The 22,815-nt window shown below is 30.8% G+C and overlaps 1 protein-coding gene across 4 annotated transcripts; it reads right to left on the minus strand.

Moving 5' to 3' along the window:
- Positions 1 to 1,734: 1,734 nt before the first annotated feature.
- On the minus strand, positions 1,735 to 16,614 carry LOC132738211 (neuronal acetylcholine receptor subunit alpha-10-like). Of its 4 annotated transcripts, none has more exons than XM_060725678.1 (7): positions 16,384 to 16,614; positions 6,647 to 6,837; positions 6,049 to 6,093; positions 5,478 to 5,590; positions 3,409 to 3,589; positions 2,761 to 3,115; positions 1,735 to 2,441 (listed from the first exon to the last, which is right to left on the minus strand). In XM_060725678.1, the coding sequence occupies exons 1-7, from the start codon at positions 16,445 to 16,447 to the stop codon at positions 1,840 to 1,842; spliced, it is 1,551 nt and encodes a 516-aa protein (XP_060581661.1). In that variant the 5' UTR covers positions 16,448 to 16,614; the 3' UTR covers positions 1,735 to 1,839. The 4 variants fall into 4 exon arrangements, with proteins under 4 accessions (XP_060581661.1, XP_060581658.1, XP_060581662.1 ...); XM_060725675.1 differs by lacking the exon at positions 16,384 to 16,614 and adding an exon at positions 14,258 to 14,562; XM_060725679.1 differs by lacking the exon at positions 16,384 to 16,614 and adding an exon at positions 13,494 to 13,691.
- Between the last annotated feature and the right edge of the window lie 6,201 nt (positions 16,615 to 22,815).

Genomic DNA, 22,815 nt, shown 5'->3' on the forward strand with positions numbered 1-22,815 from the left:
TAATTGGTAATTCACATAGTAACTTCAGACACTTGCTAATTAACAACCACATAATGCCGACTCAGAAGACTAAAGATATTTCGATTTCGCGTTATTGCTCATTTAGAGTATTTTAGTTATAAAATTATTAATGTTATAAACAAATATACAAATTTATTGACAATACTTAAAGTTCGGATTTGTTAAATAGCAAATTTCATTTACAACATTGCGTTTTCTTACAGGGTAAAAGTGGATTTTACCGATTTATGTTAAAAAGGGGGAATCCCTTGTATAAGTGCCTTGAAAACGAATGACAGGGACGTAACTCACAAGTAGACAGCAAATGTTGAAGAGATACTCAATCTTCTTCGGAACGTAAATTAATCCTTTCCTTGACCAGAATCACATTATTTTGTAAGTATTTATTTAATATACGTATATGGGTTTGTCTACATTTTGTGGTTTAAAAGAATAAAGGCAAATAAAAATGAATAAGAAATTAAGGGAATTTATTTCCTATATTATTCCATTCACATCAATGAGCCTAAGCTAATTTTGAAAACAGTTACAGAAAAGTTGTAAAAAAATGCATTTGAACATTTCAGGCAGTTATCAAAACAACAAAAGTGACCACGTGTTTCATGAAAATAACTACATTTTTCATTTATTTTACAAAATAACTGAATTTTAACCCAGAAAGTTTCAATACTTCACTGACCATGTCTCCTTTAAAAGGTTGGCTTCAAAACTTTGATACCAATCACTTCTTGGTCATGTTATGATTTAATTACTAAATATGAGGTATACAAATATTTACTATGAAATGTTAAACAATAAAGTAGTAGAATCCAAGTACAAATGAATAATTCAATCTTATCCTCATAAAGCAGGAAACGCAATTCAAGTTAAACAAAATGTCATGTTATATAAGTGCAAAGAAAATAAACAAGAATATTGCATTTCTTATCAAATGCAAAGGAGCATAGAACGTTTCTCAAAATAGAAAAATATGGAATATCGAAAGAATACATGTCAAAAATCAGAATTTTAAGGCTCTGTATGCTTGAGCCTATTCATGAACCGTAGAGATGTGCTGAGACGACCGTCCATGCTCCTAGAACCAGTTTTAGCAGAATATTAAACATCTAAATATGGAAAATGAAGAGACATCAAACGACGTTTAGCAGAATATTCAACATTTAAATATGGAAAATCAAGAGACATCAAACGACGTTGATCATGTGACCTATGAGTGTCATTCTATGAGCAGCAGCATATGGTTACCTAAAGTAATCGACAAATCAAGACAATGTAAAAATGTTTGATATGTTTATTCAAACGCTGTAAAGTCGATTGTTAAGGTAAAAAATCGAATAAAATACAAATCATAATCTTATTAATATCTAATAACTTTACCGGTATTTAAAAAATTATAATATTGTTTTTATGCATTTGACTTTCTTAAACTTCTCATAGAAAGGCAAAAACATATTGAATAGACACATTTTTTGAATTTTTCTTCTTCTAAAAAACAAAAAAAAACAACAAAAAAACAAACAAACAAAAACAACAACACGAACACAGTTATTAAAGCTTTAGCCATTCAAAACATCAAGTTCATATCATTACCAAAATAGATCACGAAATGTACAACAAAATATAAAACATATTGAAAATTCAACATTATGAAAGTGCGTCCCTTTGATTCAATTTCAATTGATAACTAAGTTTGAATCATCGAACACCTTACACTATTTATATCAATTGTTTCAATCAAACAAAATATTTTTTTATAAATAATAATACCAAAATGAGTGAAATAAAAAAATCTCTCTTTGTAAATGATAATCCTTGATTTCAATTCTCGTTCATAAAGTCTTCGATAGTAATCTCTTTAGTCATAGGACAAATAACAAGTAGAACTACAGTTGAACTGGCGGTAATCAAGGCAAACAAGACAAACAGTACCCTATCAAACACTCTAGCTATTTCTTTCCAGTTACTCATCACTTGATTATCCTCTCTCAATCTGTCATATCCAGATAACACTTTGTTTACATAATCTGCCAAGATGTTTTCTACTATTGGCAAGTGTGATCTTCCATTTGTATTATTATTTGAATTTTTTACGCCCCTGTGATTCTCCGAACACTGTGTGTTCGTGTGGATGTCCATTAAATGATCACAGGTCTCGGTTTCTTCTTCTTGATTAACATTAATCAAATTGTATTCCGCAACATTGTGCTCTCTTTGTGTATTTCTCTGAAATTTGGTACCTATAGATACGTCACTATTAAACGTTAACGTTGTGCACGTCAGGATTGACGCACAGTGTGCAATAGCTTTTATCCAAGGTGCTGGAGGAACTGATCCACTCCGTTTGTGGTGAAAATTAAGAACAAATACAGAAAAAACAACCGACAATGCACTCATAGCCATAATAATAGTCAGATATATTCCTGAAAATAGAGAATACGTTATATAAGAATAAGAAAAAAATGTCATCATTCTGTTGTATGGAAACAAAGATTTAACCGTTTTCGAACACTTAGCAAATAGAGAAAATAGGCATCCCTAAAGAAAGCCCAACACGGCAAAATTGAAAATGTTGCAGGCAAAGTTTATAATATAGGAAAAGTATTAAGCAGTTTGAATTAAACTTCAATTTTTCGTTTACTTTTTAAAATTGTAGTATATTTATCAGCCACTCAGTTGATTTTTTTTATCATAATCACACGTTTCACCTTGCATAACTAAATGTATGATCAGATATCTTACCTATTAAAGGAATGTATTCGGATGTAGGTGGCATATTTTCGGCTATGAGTAGCATAAACACAGAAAAAGCTAGAAGCACTGTAAGTCCAAGTGTAATTTTTTCACCACTGTCTGGTGGCAAAAGAAAGCCCGTTAATGTCAATGATGATAATAACATACAGGGTATGATAACGTTCAGGAAATAGTACAGCACACGTCGGCGTAACTGAACGTAAAACGTCACGTCAGGAAATGGTTCCGGGCAACATGGGTAATAAATGACGTTTCGTTGAACTTTGGTATTTATCAGTGTCCATTCACCATTGTCAACGAAATTTGTTAAATCTATCTCAAGACTTCGGTTACTGACATCAACCTAGAAAATGAATAAAAAACATTCCATTAAAGCTCTTACTCATGGATATTAATACAGTATTGGTAAGTATAACATGGTGTCAAATAAATAAACAAGTGATTTAAGCCAGTCTCAAGATCTAACTTCATCTTGAAACACAAAATAAGTGTGATTCCTCGGAAGCATTACTCACAACAAAATTACACGAAAATTGCAGACTCGGTTTGATTGAGTCTGTACATCATGTACATAGCCTGCCTATTTAAAGATCGAAAGTTTTTTAAAGTATGACTGTAAATTGCAAATATACGGACCTGAAATCCATCATACGCCCAGGATCCAAGCTTCATTTTACAAATTTGATCATCAAATGGAAAAAATGTGATATCCATTTTACATGAGCTGCGCATGCGCACGATTGGTGGCCAAAAGACATGACCAGTTTTCTGCACCATTGCTAGACTTTTCATATAACCTTTGTTGTGATTGTCGACGCTGAAACAGAAAATACGCTCGAAATTGTAATTTACAAAAGTACTGGCATTTGTTTGAACAATTATTTAGACTGATGTACATCATACGCAAATAAGAAATCAAGAACATTATATTTTACATGGGTCAGCTCTTATAAGCTAACGTATGCCTTCCGCCAAAAGCTGATCAAACGAGGTAGCTATTAAAACTGATAATGATCTTAAACCTTATTCCCAATTAATATATGCAACAGCGAGACTCATGCTCATTTCTGAGATACGAGTAAGCATGTGGTATATCAGATAAATCAAAAACGAGTATATTCTCTTTAATTGCCGACTTTACGAATACCCCAGATGACCGGATACAGCATGCTTATCAAAAGTTATTTTGCCAATATCAACAATGTTATCTCAGAATAGTTGGTCTCAGCTGAACATTTGGGGTAAAAATTAGACAAATTAATATAACACACAGAGTGATTCAGAAAATATGATAGTCTATTTAGAAAAATGCACGTAAACAATCTTTTGATTACCCTGCTTCTTTTCTTTCTTCAAGAGCTAGGATAATCTTTATTTGTTCTACATGTACAACCTTTCAGGGAATATTTTTCATTACATATTTACAAATATTTTCCTTGAATTATGTGTCAAATGTTTACTTTAAATGATGAAAAAAATTCTTTGGATGACAATTGTTATTAAAAGAGGGCGATGGTGAACAATGCATTCAACAATCGATTGCGGAAATTGTAATGTCTAACAAAAGAAACTGGATTAACAATAAAAGAAATGTATGGTTCTCCAGAAAGCTGTTTACCTAGAAACAGAAAGAATCCCAAGAGTTCACCTTGCATGTTACTGATGCAGATAAAATAAGAGAAGCAGACAAAAAATAATCCTTGTTCCGAACTCAACAACAATTCAACAATTATATTAAAAAAGCTTTACACTTACACGTATAGACGGTTTACAAGTTTACACAATTTTTTTTCGCAAAGTCATCCGACTTTTTCTATTTATTAGAGAATTCTCTCATGATAAAAGAAGCTATATAATCTGAAAGGGTGGTTATTCTTTACACATTTTTAGATCGTGTATTTTTGAGACATAACTTTGATCAAACTGTTGATATCATGTATGTTATACAAAAAAATCGGATGTTTTTAAAATTGAAAAAAGAACACCCTCAAATGTGTGATAAAATTTTTCTACTCAATGTTTTCAAGCGGTTCACACATAGCACCATCAACTTTAACGACAATGCTTGGTACATGCCCAGATTGTTATAAATACTGGTATATGTGTGGAAATTACACTATATATATATATATATAATGTACTTCTCATACATGTATCATATATCGCAAAATTTTTATCTTTTATTTGATGGAATTTATAAAAACTATAAAACTTTCTTTAAAAAACATAAAGAATATCAATATTTTCGCTGTTCCAGAGTCTATCCTGATGGCGTTAGTATAAATATAGCTGACTTATATATTGCTAATAACTTCTAAAAGTACCAATATCTAATGATTACTATAATGTCAATAATTCTATGACGCCATGTACAGACATCAAATACTGTTTCGCTTTTTACCCTGTTAGTTAAAAAACATAATACATTGTAAGTCGGAGTTGTTACTGGGGAAAATATTAAGATGTAAAAAAATGATAGAAAAAAAAACATATTAAGAACATTGATACTTCAGGAAAAATTGACAACAGTGTATAAAAGAGAAACTATACGAAACATAAAAATCTGATAATCTTAAACAGAGTATAACGGTAAAACATGAAAAGGATCATCTTCTTTTTCCTCTTGTTGATATTTTTGTTCTTTTTGCATTATGCATTATTATCATCATCATTATTATTATTATCACTATAAGTGATACACTTACCTATTGTACAGTATTATATCTGGCAGCCATATGAGATCACATGGTATGCGCAGTATGTTGATGTCAGCAAACTCTGACACGTTTGTCCATACCAGCCTTTCATCATACCATTCCTGTAAAACAATCTTAAAACTTGATAAACATGTAACTGTTGTATTTTTAAAGTACACATTCCACGTTTTACGCATCCTCGGTATTATATTACATGTAATATATAATACCGTTCAAACGGTGTCCCACTGTGTACTAGCAATTTGTACTTTAAGGTATATGTAACATAATATTATGAGTGATTGTTTGTGAACGCTTATTTGCGTTTCTTCAGACTGGTGAAAGATAAAATAATATAAACATTTCGTGTTGGAATAACTTAAGCGACTCATAGGGAACAATGTTCTGGTATCTGAATAATCAAATCTGAAAGTATTACCAACAAGTATAGTTTTACTTCTTATATACAACCGTAAATGTTCTTACACAGCTCATGGTTGTTCCTTATAAATGAAATGTAAATATGCGCAACACAAACTAAATGCCAAAAATTAATACTTATTTTAAAATTCTATTTTACCTGGTCTAGCCAAACATTTGTCGTAAGAACTTGATTTTTCTCATCCTGAAAATACCAAATTTATAAATTTTGTTTGTACGTTCAGCTAACAGTGTTTTTTATTATATTTGTTTAATTTTATACAAGATAGGTTAAATAAATTTTATCAAGTTTCATAATAACCATAGTTTTTTAACAATTAAAATTGTCTTTGTTTTTAATAAACAACCGGAGTGTACATAATGATTATTTAAATTTATATTGAATTACAGTTAAACCCATCATTTTATATGCTCACTTAAACTCTAATGCGAGGATACACACAATGAGTCCATGAATTGGAAATTTTAATGAATTACTCACCGGTTTTGTTTTATTATATTTTATGCTTAATATTTTAATAATTTGTTTAGCTTTAATAGTATTTTTGGTTGGGTAGTACGTGGTACCAACACTGCCAAAGGGCATAAGGCAACTTTTAAGCTTTACTGGTGGAGGAAGGCATCATTGCCCCTCTTGATTTCAGGCACAAACGAGCATCTAATTAAAACCATTGACTTTCCGTTATAACTTGATAGCATTCTCACACTAAAATATACTAACTTAAGTTACTACTAACCACATCAAGAACTTGAGTTAGGCTGATACCTAACTTTATAAGCACGGGTTGTTTTGCGTCAAACACTGGACGAGACGCTCTGTCATATGACTTCATCAATCGGTACAACAACCTTTGTTCTTGCGTCATGTCCTCCTCGGGCACGTCATGGAACCTCGACAAACAATATTGCTGCATCTCATCACCACAACCTTAAATATAACGCAATCAATGATATATATATTCAGTCAAATTAATATCATATCAAAGTAGCTGCTTTTAAATCTTCTATAAAAATAAAAACAATATCTACAAATACAACAACAAAGGTCAAATTCTGAATACTATGTTATGTTCTTTTTGCATGTTATGTTAAATAAATAATTGTAAAATGTAAATGAATGTATTATGTAAAGAAAGTATAAATAAACAGGCTTTAAACGAGGTTCCAAAAATAAAAATAAAACTAGAAATGTGTCCATAGGACACGGATGCCCCCACACGCCATTGCTCTGTCAATCTTATGACTCTAGGTCAAATATTTTTTGGACTACATGTGCCACAAGTTGAAAACTAAAAATCAACAAAGGGCCGTAATTCTGTTAAATTTGGTCGCAGCAAAAATTCCTTCCTTTACTACCATCTACACATTAAGGTTGTTCATCCCTGGAAGTTTAAGCAAAATCTGCCATCCGGTTAAAAAGGAGTTGCGTTCACAAAATTTCTACATAGTATATAGTGAAAAAATCAACAAAGGGCCATAATTCTGTTAAATTTTGTCGCAGCAAAAATTCCTTCCTTTACTACCATATACACATTAAGGTTGTTCATCCCTGGAAGTTTAAGCAAAATCTGCCATCCGGTTTAAGAGGAGTTGCGTTCACAAAATTTCTGCATAGTATATAGTGAAAAATCAACAAAGGGCCATAATTCTGTTAAATTTGGTCGCAGCAAAAATTCCTCCCTTAACTACCATCTGGCACATTAAGGTTGTTCATCCCTGAAGTTTAAGCAAAATCTGCCATCCGGTTTTAAGAAGAGGTTGCGTTCACAACAAATTTCTACATAGTATATAGTGAAAAAATCAACAAAAGGGCCCCATAATTCATGTTAAAATTTGGTCGCAGCAAAAAAATTCCTCCCTTAACTTTACCATCTGCACATTAAGGTTGTTCATCCCTGAAAGTTTAAGCAAAATCTGCCATCCGGTTTAAGAGGAGTTGCGTTCACAAAATTTCTACATAGTATATAGTTTGAAAAAATCAACAAAGCGGCCATAATTCTGTTTTAAATTTTTGGTCGCAGCAAAAAATTCCTTCCTTTTTACTACCATCTACACATTTGAGGTTGTTCATCCCTGAAAGTTTAAGCAAAATCTGCCATTCCGGTTTAAGAGGAGTTGCGTTCACAAAATTTCTACATAGTATATAGTGAAAAAACCAACAAAGGGCCATGATTCTGTTAAATTTGGTCGCAGCAAAAATTCCTTCCTTTACTACCATCTACACATTAAGGTTGTTCATCCCTGGAAGTTTAAGCAGAATCTGCCATCCGGTTTAAGAGGAGTTGCGTTCACAAAATTTCGGGACGTACGGACGGACGGACAGACAGACGTACGGACGGACACTCGGACGGACAAATGCAACGCTATATGCTCCCACTCTGTGGGGGCATAAAAATCATTGCTTTTGTTTATTCATAATATTATCTGATTAGTATAGCTATTGATTATTGTTATAATAACTTATATCTTTCTGTAAAAGTCGCAATACATATTAACCGCACTAAGAGCACGGTAATTCAATATAATAAAAATCAAGATTTATAATTGGTTTCAATTATGCCAAGGCTTTTTTAAAAATGTAAATAGTTAAAAAAAATCCAAATGTCTAAAATACACGAAACTTAATATGTTATTGCGAAAGTTTTAATACAGTACCTCTGTACTAGATAAAGTCAGAATATTTCATTTTACGTTTTTATTTCAAAATGCAGTAATTAAAAAAAATTTCAACCATGTATTAATGTAATGTCAATATCTGATATTTTTTTTTTATAAATATGGGAATATATCATGCGTTTTATGCGTGTTATGTTCCGTATGCAATTATCTTAATATATTTATACATATTTGTACCTGGTGTAAACTGTAAGATCCACAAGATATCTACAAGCAATAATAGTACAATTCCCTTTTCCATGAACACAAGAAATAACATTTTCAAGTAAAAGCAACAAATTACATTCACTATAAAATCTGTAATGCTAATGTAACTGAAGTAACAGAAGTACGACAAACCGATCGACGGCTCAACTATAATCGTTATAGTGTAATACAAGTAGGTTAAACTAATTAGTAGTATATATTAAGAAATAATTGGAGAGTTCAAATCTTCCGAAACCTGTCTTATATAAAATCTTGAACATACATACAGTTACGGTATATTATTAAGCTATAATGTCAAAGAGATATTCAGATCAATAAAAAATAAAAACACTTTTAGTATCTTCTCATGTAACCGAAACCTTACTCAAGCACTCCGCTATTCAATTCCATTCCACTAAAGATTTCGATATATAAAGAAAAATCAAATTGGTGGAAAAACATGTACTAACATTTAAATTATTTTATCTCATATAACGTTTTTTTAATTGGTTAAATTTGAAACGAGTGATAACATTGAGTCTGCTTATGAATGAAAATGCAAAAATGTAACATATATTGTATAGTTCGCCTAACATATATCTGATAAATCCGAATTAAAGAATTGAAATGATTATGACACTACTCAATGATTACAAGAATATAACAACTCGATACTCTAAGGTTGCATAAAGTGAAAAAGTATGTCTAACATTATAGATAAAACTTCTACTGGATTCAGTTCAATAACTATAAATATTATCTGAAGGAAGCGGAGTATTGTTAGTTCATATGAGATACTTCTATACCATGGTACATATGCAACAATGTCTGTTTCATGTCGGAATGTAGTTAGTGTTCAAAAAGTCAAGTATTGACATTTTGATGAAGTTTACCAGAATAAAACACTTTCCTTCGCTGAAATTAGCGATGAGAGAATTCCGGACTTATTTGTAAACATGCTTAGACATCAAATGGGTTTCTATCCAGAGGACAATATTGACCATTACAAGTGTTATAACAGTCTGGGCATATGATTGGTATATTAAGAAAAATGTTTACATCCATTCTACAAATACAGAAACATGTGTATGTGTATGATTGCTTGCAAATAAAATCCAGCCGCATTCTGAAGATATTTATTGCTTGCATGTTAAACTTTAGCTGTCTGATCAATCCATCTGTCTGTCATAAATGAGAATAATTTCAATATATTAAAAACCCTTAAAAACGTCCATTTTCTAAACCTTCTAAAAGAAACTTTTTACAGGCGCAGTTTAAATGGCAAGAAACGAGTATAAAGAAGCTTTTAACTATTTATGACATACCTGACGTCTTTTGAGTAAAACATTGCTTGAAAAAGTCTAGTTAATTAGTTTTTTTTCTATTGGAAATTTCATAGTATATTATGCATCCATGTGTCATTCACTTGAGATATGGAACGAACCTTTAAAATAAATGAAATTAATTTCTTCCGGGTTAGCGGTTACGTAACTTTTGATTATATATTTCTTATGAATCCTTGTTGAAGTATTTGTGTTTAGCTACATACTTTTAAAACACATTCCAAAATATTTTAATCAGCAGCATTCTGGGAATTTCTTCTTTTACGTCAGCTAATCATTAAACTTAGGTTGGCTATTGAAATATAATAGTCATTTCAATGAATTTTCATGTAATTTTATAAAAAAACCCTGAAATTCCATTTTAATGGAAGTAGTATATTTGTCAATTAATGACTGAAAACCATATCAGTGTCCACATTTTACAAAAAGTTAAACGTTAGCACTACGACTTGTTTATATTAAAAAGTTCAAAGAAAATCGACATATCAACACATCTTTTACGTGTTTAATCGCAGCAAAAAAATCAAACGGAATAAATTGTGATATTACCTAAGCTCTATTTTATTAGTAGGCCTATTTATCATCAATGGAAAAAATATATTAACTTGACATAAGTTCACTATGTGTTGCAAGTTTATCTTGCGCTTGAAAGAACAAATCTTGTTGAGCATATCAATGATTCTGGTTTATTTAGGGTATCTATTACTGTTCTGCTATCTAATAGCCATTCTAACAACATGTGTGTATCTTTGAAATGGGTTTATTAAACAAATCTGACCAGTGTTAAAGAGGAACACATTTATCAAAGTTTCCATGAATATAAATGACTAGATTAGTATTTCTCAATATCTTTATACACTGTTACAGTGAGTGTTGCCATTTCTTGTAAATTATAGAATGTTAAAACTTATTTTCTTGTATTCACTGTAGACCAATTTATCGATGGATGAAGGTTGATACGGTGTTAACATTGATTCACTTGGTTGTAAGTTATTGAGAAAAAAAACAACAACAAAAAAACAAACAAAACAAACAACAAAAAAACGTGATTAAATAAGAATATAATGTTTAACACAGATACCTTCTATTTTATCATATTTAATGAATATGAATTAATGATAAACATTGAAATAAAAATAAAATTTTACCGAATGCGGGCACACTATTGAAATAATCGAAGCTTAGAAGGACAATGATGACTTGGTGTTTTCTTGCTTTCAAGCGACTGCGTGCATGTTTTAAATGTCCTTGAACAGAAGTACAATGTATGTTTAGAGTGTGTAATAAATTTCTCGTATTGAGAATAGAAAATACGATCAAAATATAAGAGTTTCTGCTAAAATAATTATTTTTGATTTTTTAACAACCTTATCAATTATTCATAAGTATCTAAAAATCTCTGTGACCTTGCAAGTCGGTCAGTTGAATAATGTTTACCCCAATGATAACATATGTCCCACCAGGATAAACGCACATCCAGTAATGTCATTTATGACATAAAATGTTCCTGTTTATTTTGTATTTTATATTTAAGTTTCAAACATCAAAGGCCAGGCGACGGAACGTAAATTGCTTCTTTAATAACTGGGCATATGCCACTAGACACTATCAATTTGGAATGACTTCGTCTCAACACTTTTAACATTTAGCACATGGTTCTTGATCCTTGAGTCATCAAAAAATGATACTGTACTTAAGGCCTTGTTTTTATCAATGCAATATTACGTTTTAAATTGTAAAAGAAAATGGACTGAATTGACATTAATGTGATTATTTTGATTATTGCTTTAAAACAATGGCGTTTATTAAAAATGTTTAATAATGACTTGTAATGTTCAAAAAAAAGATAAGTTTCTGTTAATAATATTTTATAGAAATTAAATCAAAATTAAAATTTGTAATATTACATCTTTTTTCATTTTGAGAAATTTGAGTGTTACCCAAAAAAAAAACATTTTACGTACATTTATAGGCCATTAATTATTGCCATGGTTATTCTATTTAACAAAATCCTCATATCATGAAAAAAGGACCGTTTTATACAACGAACCAGATTTAAAGTCCTTCAAGTGTCTCATTAAAAGTTTATACTGAATCGACTATATAACGTAATTCATTCATAAGCATTATTCAAGGTTTCAAATGTAACAGTTTGTATTTCCGTTCAATCTGTCATAAATTTATTTTGAAATTTAACATTTTTTTTCAAAATACCAATGTACTTTTATTGTAAATATTCGTTGATCTTACTTGCGTGCATGTATGACATTATGTATGACATTATATGATAAGTTAATTGATAATTTAATACTTTAAAAATGTTAATGCAATTGTATTCACTATTGGGTATTGTTGAAACTGATAGATTTGACGATACCACAGATCTAATGATACCATGTTTAATTGGCTTGAACGGATCTAGTTTCCTTTGATGATAAAAAAAAACTGTAGTACAAATATATAATGTATTCGATACTTGTTTGTTATAACGCTAACATTTTGCAAAAAAATATACCCTTGATATAAGTGCATTCTTTAAGTACAACTTAAGGACTTCAAAAGGCATCTCCAAATGATCATACTTTAAGGATTTAAACGATGTATCTGTTTCTTTTTAACATAAAATATCTTTAATATTAAAACATGAAAAGCATGTTAATACATGTAACAGAAGAAAAAAAACAACAACAATATAATAGGTACGACGGGCATAAAGGGAAACAATATCTTACATGTTTATTTAGTTGAAGAAAGAAACGTTTAGTGGAAGAAAGAAACAATCTTAAATGTTTACATGATGAAAGAAAGAAACAATCTTGCATGTTTATTTGGTGGAAATAAGAAACAATCATACATGTTTTCATGGTAGAAGAAAGAAAAGATCTTTCATGAGAAAGAAACAATTTTTTTTACATGTTTACTTGGTGGAAGAAAGAAACAATCTTACACGTATCAAATAATCAAGCCAATAGATAAAATCAACCATATCAAAGCCATAAAATATCCTCATTCTAACATGGTATATTTGAAGATAAATGTTCTTTTCTAAATGCCAGTAAAGCTAATGTTACCTTTACATATACTGAATCTATATGGCATAGGAAGCAAACTGTTGTATTGACAGAATGCATGGAGAATTCATCAAGCTGTATTTTCAGTCTGAATTAATATTTTTGTAAGTAAAGTAATAACTTATGATAACAAACATACGAAACGAAATGTTGCCCTTACTATGTCAGACATTATTCTTATTTTTTTTAGTTAAATAGGCATTTCAATAAACTACAGACTTTTTAACTTTTCTGCCAAATCTTTTGCACATTTTTATATGTTATCACATTAAATTTGACATATTTGTGTAAATGTTTATAAAAACTACCTGTTGATATATGAAGAATCCAAATGAACCAGGCAATTAAAGTAATCCTAACCATGATCTAGAATAAAACTGTTGCAAAACACCTTAAACAACACAAATCATATGTTTAAAATGCGTATATAATAACACTGACAAAGTCTTAACAAACGCTCCAATTAAATGTTTTACGAAGGCATAGGTAATACATAAAGATCATTTATTTATTTTTTGACCAATAACGAACCGTATTTGATAAAATCAATAATAATTTGGTGACGTTTTCTTGCGATTTATTTGCGTGATACACAGATGAAATGATAGGGAAGGTAAAGGTAAGTTTACAATGCATATGTTCCCTTTGAAAACGAGTAGTTGATAAAGCTAGCTCTAAATAGTTTCTAGTTGAATATCGATCCTTAAAAAATACTGTTAATACATCAAATCAAGATTAAATGAAATGTTTTTCATATCTGACAAATCACGCTTCAAGTGAATGGTTTCTACATTAATCTAAGCATAATATACATTTCATATGTTAAATAACAACTCCTGTAGTGGTAAATCTTTTAAGTTAAAGGTAAAAAAAAAAATCAATAAAATATGTTCAGAAATCACTTTTATTTAGAATTACCACTACCCGTATGTCATCAGATAAACGTTTCTAAAATTTTGCTCAGAGCTTATCCTTTTATTCAAAACTAAAAAATAATGCATTCATAATTGACATATTGCCGTTAACAAAAAGTAAACTATCGTATGAAATGAAATGAAATAAAACCGACTACCTGTCACGTTATGTAATATCCATACACTCGTTATCAGAATGGTTGTTAAAATGCAGCACATAATGTCAAACAAAAGTCTTATCATAGAAAACTCAACAATTAACTATTGCAATATGATAAGTCTACAACATGTCGTTGTCAAACGTGCTCTCTTACGTCTTATGATTCGATAACTTAATTTCTCAATTTCAACTGATAATGATTCCGAGACATTTATTGCTCGACCTAGAGCGTTTTGTTAATGAGGCTGTTACATCCAGGATTTAATCAGTAAATACTCTGGACAGTTTATACAGACACTACCGCCGTTAATGTATTGATTATGTGACATATGCACAAAAAGAGAAGATAGAATAACGAAAAACGTTTTATTTACTTTATCCGATAATTATCAATGTTCTATTTGTTCTGGTCAACGCAAATCATAACAATGTTACAGATTTACACCGACGTATGTAACAGACATTTAACAAACTACTAATCTAATTGATCAATTATACAAATTTTTATAGATGTTCCGGATTGTCTATGCTTCCAGACAGAAATTTAAAAGTCATGCTTTTGACCACTTGAACCACATCAAAATGCGCTGAAAAACACCTGCAAGTACAATACTGATTTTCTCGAAGATAATATTTATGTTCATTGAAAGATGATAAACGGGATGAGCGCATGACTGCATGGGTGCAGTAGCACCTGCAAGATCAAACAAGAACTCTTCTACTTTAAATTGAGCTTTTCATACAATTTCACTATGAACAAAGATACCATTCATTATTTCGTCATATAAAACAAATAAAACAGTTACATATGTATTTTAACTTAAACTAAACGAACCATGACTTAAGTTGTTGCTGACGGATTGAGATGAGCCTCTACCACTTTATAAATTGCATCCGAAAATATTTCTAACTTGCAATCATTAAAATAGTTAATTTTCCGTACAGTCATTATTTTATTACTCCAAAAACCGATGTTTTTAATGTCCATTTCTATTTTTACAGCCTGTCTTTATTGAAATACACCAATTTCTTTAAAGTACATTTAACAGATTGAGTAAACAAAATTATCAGTTATCTTTTCATTATTTGTTCAATGATTGATTCAATTAAGGACACGGAAATTACATAATTTTGGAATGAAGTGTAATTTTGAAATGTAAACATTAAAGTTATGTTTTATCATATGATATCATATGAAAAAGAAATCGTTGTACATAGTTGTTTTTTTATGTTCTAAGAAGTTACATCTGTAAACACCTATATATTTCTACCTAATAAACAACATTTTTATTAGATTATAAGGGTTACATAGTGAAGAACCTACTTCTCTATTTACTGTTCAAACCACTTGTCAAAAAAGTAAGTGACATTTATACATCGTTAATGGTTTTATATAGCTATTGTTTTAAAAATTATCTCCCGAAAATAAAAAAACAACATTTGAGCAATCTTAATGTAATAAAAAGAAGAAAATGTAAGTAGATAAAAGACAATATAGTAATTACATTGCATTTCATAAATTGCAAAGAAAAAACATGCAGGTTATCTTGGCGATTACGAATATATTACAGAACTAATCTTGTTGTTTAGAATCTGGTGGAATGATACTGGACAATAACAAAACACAATTATGTGAAACATTACCACATCGATTTAATAATGCAACGAAGAAAATAAAATTTCATAGACTGTAAAACACATATTATTTAATAAAAACAATATAACTTTCCAAAAACAACGCTTTCTAACAAAATATATGTTTTAATAAAAAGAGAGAGAAAAAACAAAAACAGACATGACGACCAAACCTTGCAATAATGAAAATTATAGTATAGATCTGTAGTATGTATATTTTGATTTTCAAATTACACACTCAGCTTAAGGTAAAGTTGAGTTGGAATTCGAACACATGTAGTTGAAAACAGGTTAGAATCATATGATATAAAAATTATTTTCTACACACCAGAAAAAAAGCTCTTAAGAAAGAAAAAAGTTTACCGTAATCGTTTTATGACATTGTGATGCTGGAGGAATAAGGAAAGAATAATTTGCTTTCAAACAACAGTAATCTGTGATTTAAATTTATAGTTTAATTACATAATTAAAAAAAAGAAACTCACAAACCTGTAGCCAGTGTATAAATCCAGACTTCACTCAGAAATAACAGAACATGTATAAACGATCCCATTTTCGAATAAGGTTCTTTTATATCTTTTCCATAAATGCACTTTTATTTTAATCACAAGACTCTTTCATAGCACAACTCTCCTATTTGAAGTCTGGACGTAAGATATTTCCTAGTATTAACATGTTCTTCACGCTATCGGCTTGATCACACTGCAGAAGGTATGCACGTATCTGAAGGAAAAAATGTTATCTTGTGAGTTTTTAAGTGTTATAGATATTATCTATAATTATATTTACACATAGTAATTGATGTTAATCTAAGCATTACTAAGTAAGAATAATAAATAAGCCATACAGTAACTATATGACTTTCGGACAGCAGTTGTTATATCTATTAGACGACTATATTCCAAGGGGGCAGGAGTGGGGGGGGGGGGGGGGGGGGTAGGCGGAGGGGTGGACCTCATGTGGATCTCCTCAAAATTGAGCATAAATCGATAAAAATATATGTGAATTTTTGCTCAATTTTGAGATCTATGTGATCAATATGTGGTTCATCCCCCGTGTACTCATACATCAATCTGTACCATTGCTTACATAAAAGACTAACGTAGCGGTTGGGTTAGGTAGCTCTTTTGAATGAGTAGAGTGACTCTGAAAAATGGGAATAGATTGTAGAATCAAACAGCTTTTTTGAATGACGAACTTCAGTTTTGTTTTATTTTATTGTCTTTTGGAATCATTGATTCCAGCATAGAGTTCAAGATCTGAAAAATGGGATTAGATTGTAGAATCAAACAGCTTTTTTGAATGACGAACTTCAGTTTTGTTTTATTTTATTGTCTTTTGGAATCATTGATTCCAGCATAGAGTTCAAGATTGAATACCGCTTCAGTCGGTGCCGGGAATGTGATAGATCTCACTTTTACATTAGCCTTCATGATCAGACTCAATCAGCAACTGTCAAATAATTTTGTTATTTTCGTTGCATCCGCGATATTTCCGCTTTATCATTTGAACTTATGTACTCGTAGATTAAATGGTTTTTTTTTAAATGTATTCATAAAAAATCTCGCCAAGCTCGAATAACGCCATACGTCAGAACTTCACAAATTTTATTTCAAAGAACAGGCACTATAGAATATTTCAAAACGGCAAAATACGAGTAAAAGAAGTTGCAGGCTCGGTTCGTTTGTGCCTGTTATTGACCGAGCTTGCAAAATTTTCAAATTTGCCATTAAATGCGTTTTAAGAATATCGCTTTTTCTCTCTCTTTTTTTTGAAGCACAGCTAAACCAACAGCTTTACTATCACAAAAAAAGCCGGTGTTTATCAACATAAATTGTACGAATGTTACCATAAGGATTTGCATGTGTACTGAATTTTATTTTTAGAAATTTGAAAAAAATGCGGTAAATCTCTAAACTGAAGCTAGACACAATACGCAAAAAAGTACCAGATGTTTAATGTATGAAGACAGAACTTATGTTAACAATTGGAAATAGTTGATGGTTTGTGTTTCTATTCATAAAATACGTTTAAATTCTTATTATTTAATACACGACCAACAAAGCAAATCCTTTGAGATGAGTATATTTGTCATCGTATTTTTACAAACGAATTTGATTCCTTTATATTCAATGAATTAACAGACCAGGCAGATATTTAGAATTCATAGACATACATAGACATATCACAAGGATATTAGAATTTGTTTGCGTATATTTTAGATGACAATACTGATTGTTTGTAAAAGCTAGACATTTACGCCACTAATGGATTTTCGAAGTATACATATCTGTAGATAAGATTTGCATGAATGAAACAAGTTACGGGCGCATTACAGAAATGCATCATATTGTATTTACTTATTTTTCAGCGATGACAAGCAAATGCCATAACAAAATTTTTTGGACAATTTCATTTTTTTTTCATGCAACAAACGAAGCTTATTAGCAATAATTGTAATACAAAAAGATAACTTTAAAATTCTAATAATCAAATCTGAATTGGATTAAGATGAGAAACACTATATCTATCTAAAATAATTTTTTTAGTAAATGCAGTATTTCAATTTTCTATTTTTTTCATTTTTTTTATTTGGGTCATGCGTTGGCCTGATTAGAAAGGCAATTCTAATTGACACTGCTTTTATCATTTTGTTTTTGTTGTATTTCCCTTCATTCTATGATCTTCTAGGAGTCAATAAAATTCAATAAAATACGAGAAACAATATAGAAAGAGGAATTATTATTGTCTTCAGTAATTCCTTAGATACAGCGTGTAATTGATGAACGTCACCGCCGGATCACTTCTATCAATCATAGTGTGGGAGGCAAAATAAGCTCTGAATGTTGGTTTTTTTAGGAAACCGCAATAATGATGGTTCAGTCGTAAAACGTTTTAGGGTTCATTCTCGATTTATGGTATATTTTACAGTTTTGATTGTATATTATGTAAAGTTTATATTAATTGCAAGAGGCTTAGCATTTTTGAAAATTTACACGATTAAGAAAGAAATGTGAAGTTCTATTACACATTTGTAACATCTTTTAATGGCACAGTTTTCAAAATAGAAGGAGCTCCATTGAGGTCAAAAAGCATATATGACATGTTTACATAGATCTAGAGAAGCAATTAAAATGGGAAAATCTGCACAAAATAATGAAAGATCGGAACGTTGCATTGTTGGGTCATTTTCTCTTGAAAAAAAAAACAACCGCAAGCAAGTTGATGGTTTAGGGCTACATTAAGTTGTACACAAATCGCGAGAAAATCTTTCCAGTCCTGTCATGTAATCAAAAACCTCAGTGGAGTCCTTTTAATGCGCTGAATTATTGCATTTAAAAACTTTACATTTTCTTCTATTATAAAAATGCAATGGAAATTCAATGAAAAGTTGCCCATGAAAAATAAACAAGAGCCAGTTAAGACTAGTACACGCATTCTTAAAATCATAAGAATTCCAGTAATAAATTTTCTATTTGTTATAATGCTCCACTCAATGTATGATTTAATTATCAATGACTAAAACAATAATATACCATACACATGTATTTAAAAAATTTGAAACTTTTGCAAGCATAAAACAAATTGGACAGAGATATGGATATTTGTTTTGTTTTTGTTTTGTTTTGGGGTTTACGTCACATCGACACAGTATAGGTCATATCGCGACGTTCCAGCTTTACTGGTGGAGGAAGACCTCAGGTGCCCTTCCGTGCATTATATCAGGCACGAACGGGCACCTGAGTAGAACCACCGACGTTCCGTAAGCTAGCTGGATAGCTTCCTCACATGAAAGAATCCAAAGTCCCTGTCGGGATTCGAACCCACAGCGGTGAGGGGCAAGTGATTTGAAGTCAATGACCTTAACCACTCGGCCACGGACGCTCCAGATATGGATATAACTTTGTTAAAGTCACAACACAATTTTCATTGCACTATGATTTAACGTCGAGTAAAATTGTCTTTATTTAAAACAAAACTTTATAGTAAAATAAATGAAAATATCTTTAAATCATAATCACATCTACCATTAATTATGGTTGCGCTTTAAGATATGTGAGTATGTGAATAGCGTTCACGGATATAAGAAAAGAGAAACCTCGTGTCAGGAAATTGTATACCCAGTGCTTTTTTGTAAATGTACCGTCCATTTGGAAGCCTTACGGGAATACTCTAGGTAATGTAGCATACAGATTTGATTAGTTGTATACTTGATGTTCGTAAGTAGGCAACATATATTCCATGTTATAATATAAAATGATACATTTCTTCTTTGAAATATTAACGAGGGTATTAATGAACATACATTTACATTTATAGTAAGGTTTTACAAATGTGTCATTTAATATTCTATACACATCACATTGAAGAAGGTTGTTTTTCAGGTTTCGTGAGGGCATGATTTGTTGTTTTCACAATCGCACAGTGGCACAATGAAATATTCATTTTACATCACTCTTCATCATGTCACATAAATAAGACTTAATACAATTTCGTTCTGACAAACACTGACTCGGTTAGTAACGAGGTACAAATACGGTGAAAAATAAAACAACAAAATAACGGCAAAAATCATAAAAACGTTACAATAATAGAGTTGATTATTTTATACATTTTTCAAAGTCTTGATTCCTATTATACAAACGAGATACTTTTTCATCTCATTTCAGCTTTCAATGAATAACAATCAAGTATTAACGGCTGATTAAAAGTTTTTTACCAAAAATCAACAAAGCAAAGGTTTAGTGTACTGTACCTATATAAGTAATATCTTTATAAGAAAATATATAATTGAGAAATTGAGTCATGTTTATTATATACCATGCATATCATTGACCTAAAATGATAGCTAAGTAATTGTATCAATGCTACATGACAATTGCATGTTTGAATATGTGTATATATTAATTAACTTTTTTTTTTAACTTTACATCTTTTTATATCAAATTTAGGAATGCAATGTTGCACCTTCTTTGTAAACAGTTTTATCTTCAGCCCTCTCGTATCGTATCGTATTGTATTTAGTACGAATGTCATTGAGCTAAATCTCGCGATTATAGTATATTGTATGTTTAATAAAATCATGATCATGTATCATAAAATAAAGTCGTGTAGATGTCTTTAGGTTAGATTTCACGTCGCACCAGCACAGTAGAGGTCATGTGGCGGCAACTTTCCAGCTTTACTGGTGGAGGAAAACTCCAAGTGCTTCTTCTTGCATAAATTCAGGCAAGAACGGGTACATAAGTAGAACCTCTCTTATTTGAAAGCATCCAAAATCATTGGCAGGTTTAGATCCGATGGCGATGAGGGGCAAGTCCACTCGGCCTCGGACGTCCACGTGTCGTCTTGAAATAGTACGCATTACATGCCAAAAAAAAATGATATAGACTTCTAAAGAATTGTTTTAGTATCACATCAACTTAATACACATTTTATATGTGTAAACAACTTCTAATATGATTTAAATATATTTGTGAATGTAAATTTTTACCTTTTGAAATTGGAAAGCCAAATGCACCGGACAATCACAAAAATCCTTTCTATGCTTACTTTAAAAAAAAAATTGCACACAATTTGATAATTACCTCGATTGTTTATACTTACGATGGGTATGAAATTTTAATAAATTCTTAGATATTCCATATTATCTTTCTTTTGTGTCTTTTATTGATTAGAAACCTGTGTTTGATTCAACAAATTTGATGTTATCCATTTTGGTTACGGTTCTATTTTATGACATGTTTACTTTTAAATAATTTTTTTGTTGTAGTTGAAGAAAGTTTTAAGGTAATCATTTTGATTAGAAATAATTGTTAATAACGACCAAACAATACACAGCGTTGAAACGCTATAAGAGAAAATCGGCATGAAACTCGCACAAAATACGATTTTCAATTTTATTGTTTGTATATTATTTTATAATCTTTATATGTCTAATTGCTGCACTGCCATTGTTGATCTGTGCACTTTCTATTATATTTTAGGATTTTTGTAAGCTAATCACATTTTTTATTTGATATTTCTATGAAAGTGTTATATGCAACAAAATGCATATTAATGAGATCAGGACGCACATCATGAACGTAACATCCCTATATAACTTTCATCTATCTATTATTTATCTATCATTTACAGTAAACTTTATATCTGAGGCTATCGTAGATTTCCGTAATTGTTACTTATTCTGTATTTGAAATATGCATCCTGTTTGATATTAGAACGATATATTTTCGAAGAAATCTGGTTAACTTATCAATATTTTCTGTCGAACACATTTGACTGACGATTAATGACAACGAAGACAGACAGTCTCATTTATAAATCAATTTTTGTCATATCTTATGCAATATAATATATGATAAACAAGATCAATCTAGGAAAGCCGGCGTTCAATGAACGCAACCCCCATAAGACCCAGCAACAAGAACCAGTGGCAAGGAGCCCAGGCGGACCCCAAACAAAAACAGGACAGGGCAAAGACAGAGCACGGACAGGTTAATCACTAAATGATAAATAATTTGTAACTGATTAAAAATTCAAAGAAAACAAATAAATAATTGAATAATAGGACCACAAAGGGGAAGGGGACAGGAGACCGGGGGAAGGGGTTAATCAAATAAATAAAAACTAGAGGTAATGGGGAAGATACTTACCGTAGACGAGAAAACAACAAGGGACACAAACAAAAGTGTCACCAAAACAGTATGAAACAACATAGACATACATCCCAGGAACACAGAGGGGCGCCGCCTTGGAACGGTCAGCAGCATAATTATGACTGCTGGGGAGTTTAAACCGGTTAATGGTGCACCAAACCTCGCTCTTAGCCCCACGATGTTCCTATAAACGAGACCAGTGTAAATAAATGAATCCCGCAAGTGGAATTCTAACAGTTGTCATGGTTATCAAAAAGGTTAA

Source organism: Ruditapes philippinarum, unplaced genomic scaffold (assembly GCF_026571515.1).
Source record: "Ruditapes philippinarum isolate M1 unplaced genomic scaffold, ASM2657151v2 ctg1905_1_1_1_1, whole genome shotgun sequence".
NCBI lineage: Eukaryota > Metazoa > Mollusca > Bivalvia > Venerida > Veneridae > Ruditapes > Ruditapes philippinarum.

Excerpts from the sequence above, each read along its gene's own strand:
- LOC132738211 (XM_060725675.1), bottom strand. The coding sequence starts at position 14,342 with ATGATAAGACTTTTGTTTGACATTATGTGCTGCATTTTAACAACCATT. Across the intron at positions 3,116-3,408 it reads GGGCGTATGATGGATTTCAG|GTTGATGTCAGTAACCGAAG; the intron begins GTCCGTATATTT and ends TTCATTTTCTAG. Across the intron at positions 2,442-2,760 it reads CGAATACATTCCTTTAATAG|GAATATATCTGACTATTATT; the intron begins GTAAGATATCTG and ends CTCTATTTTCAG.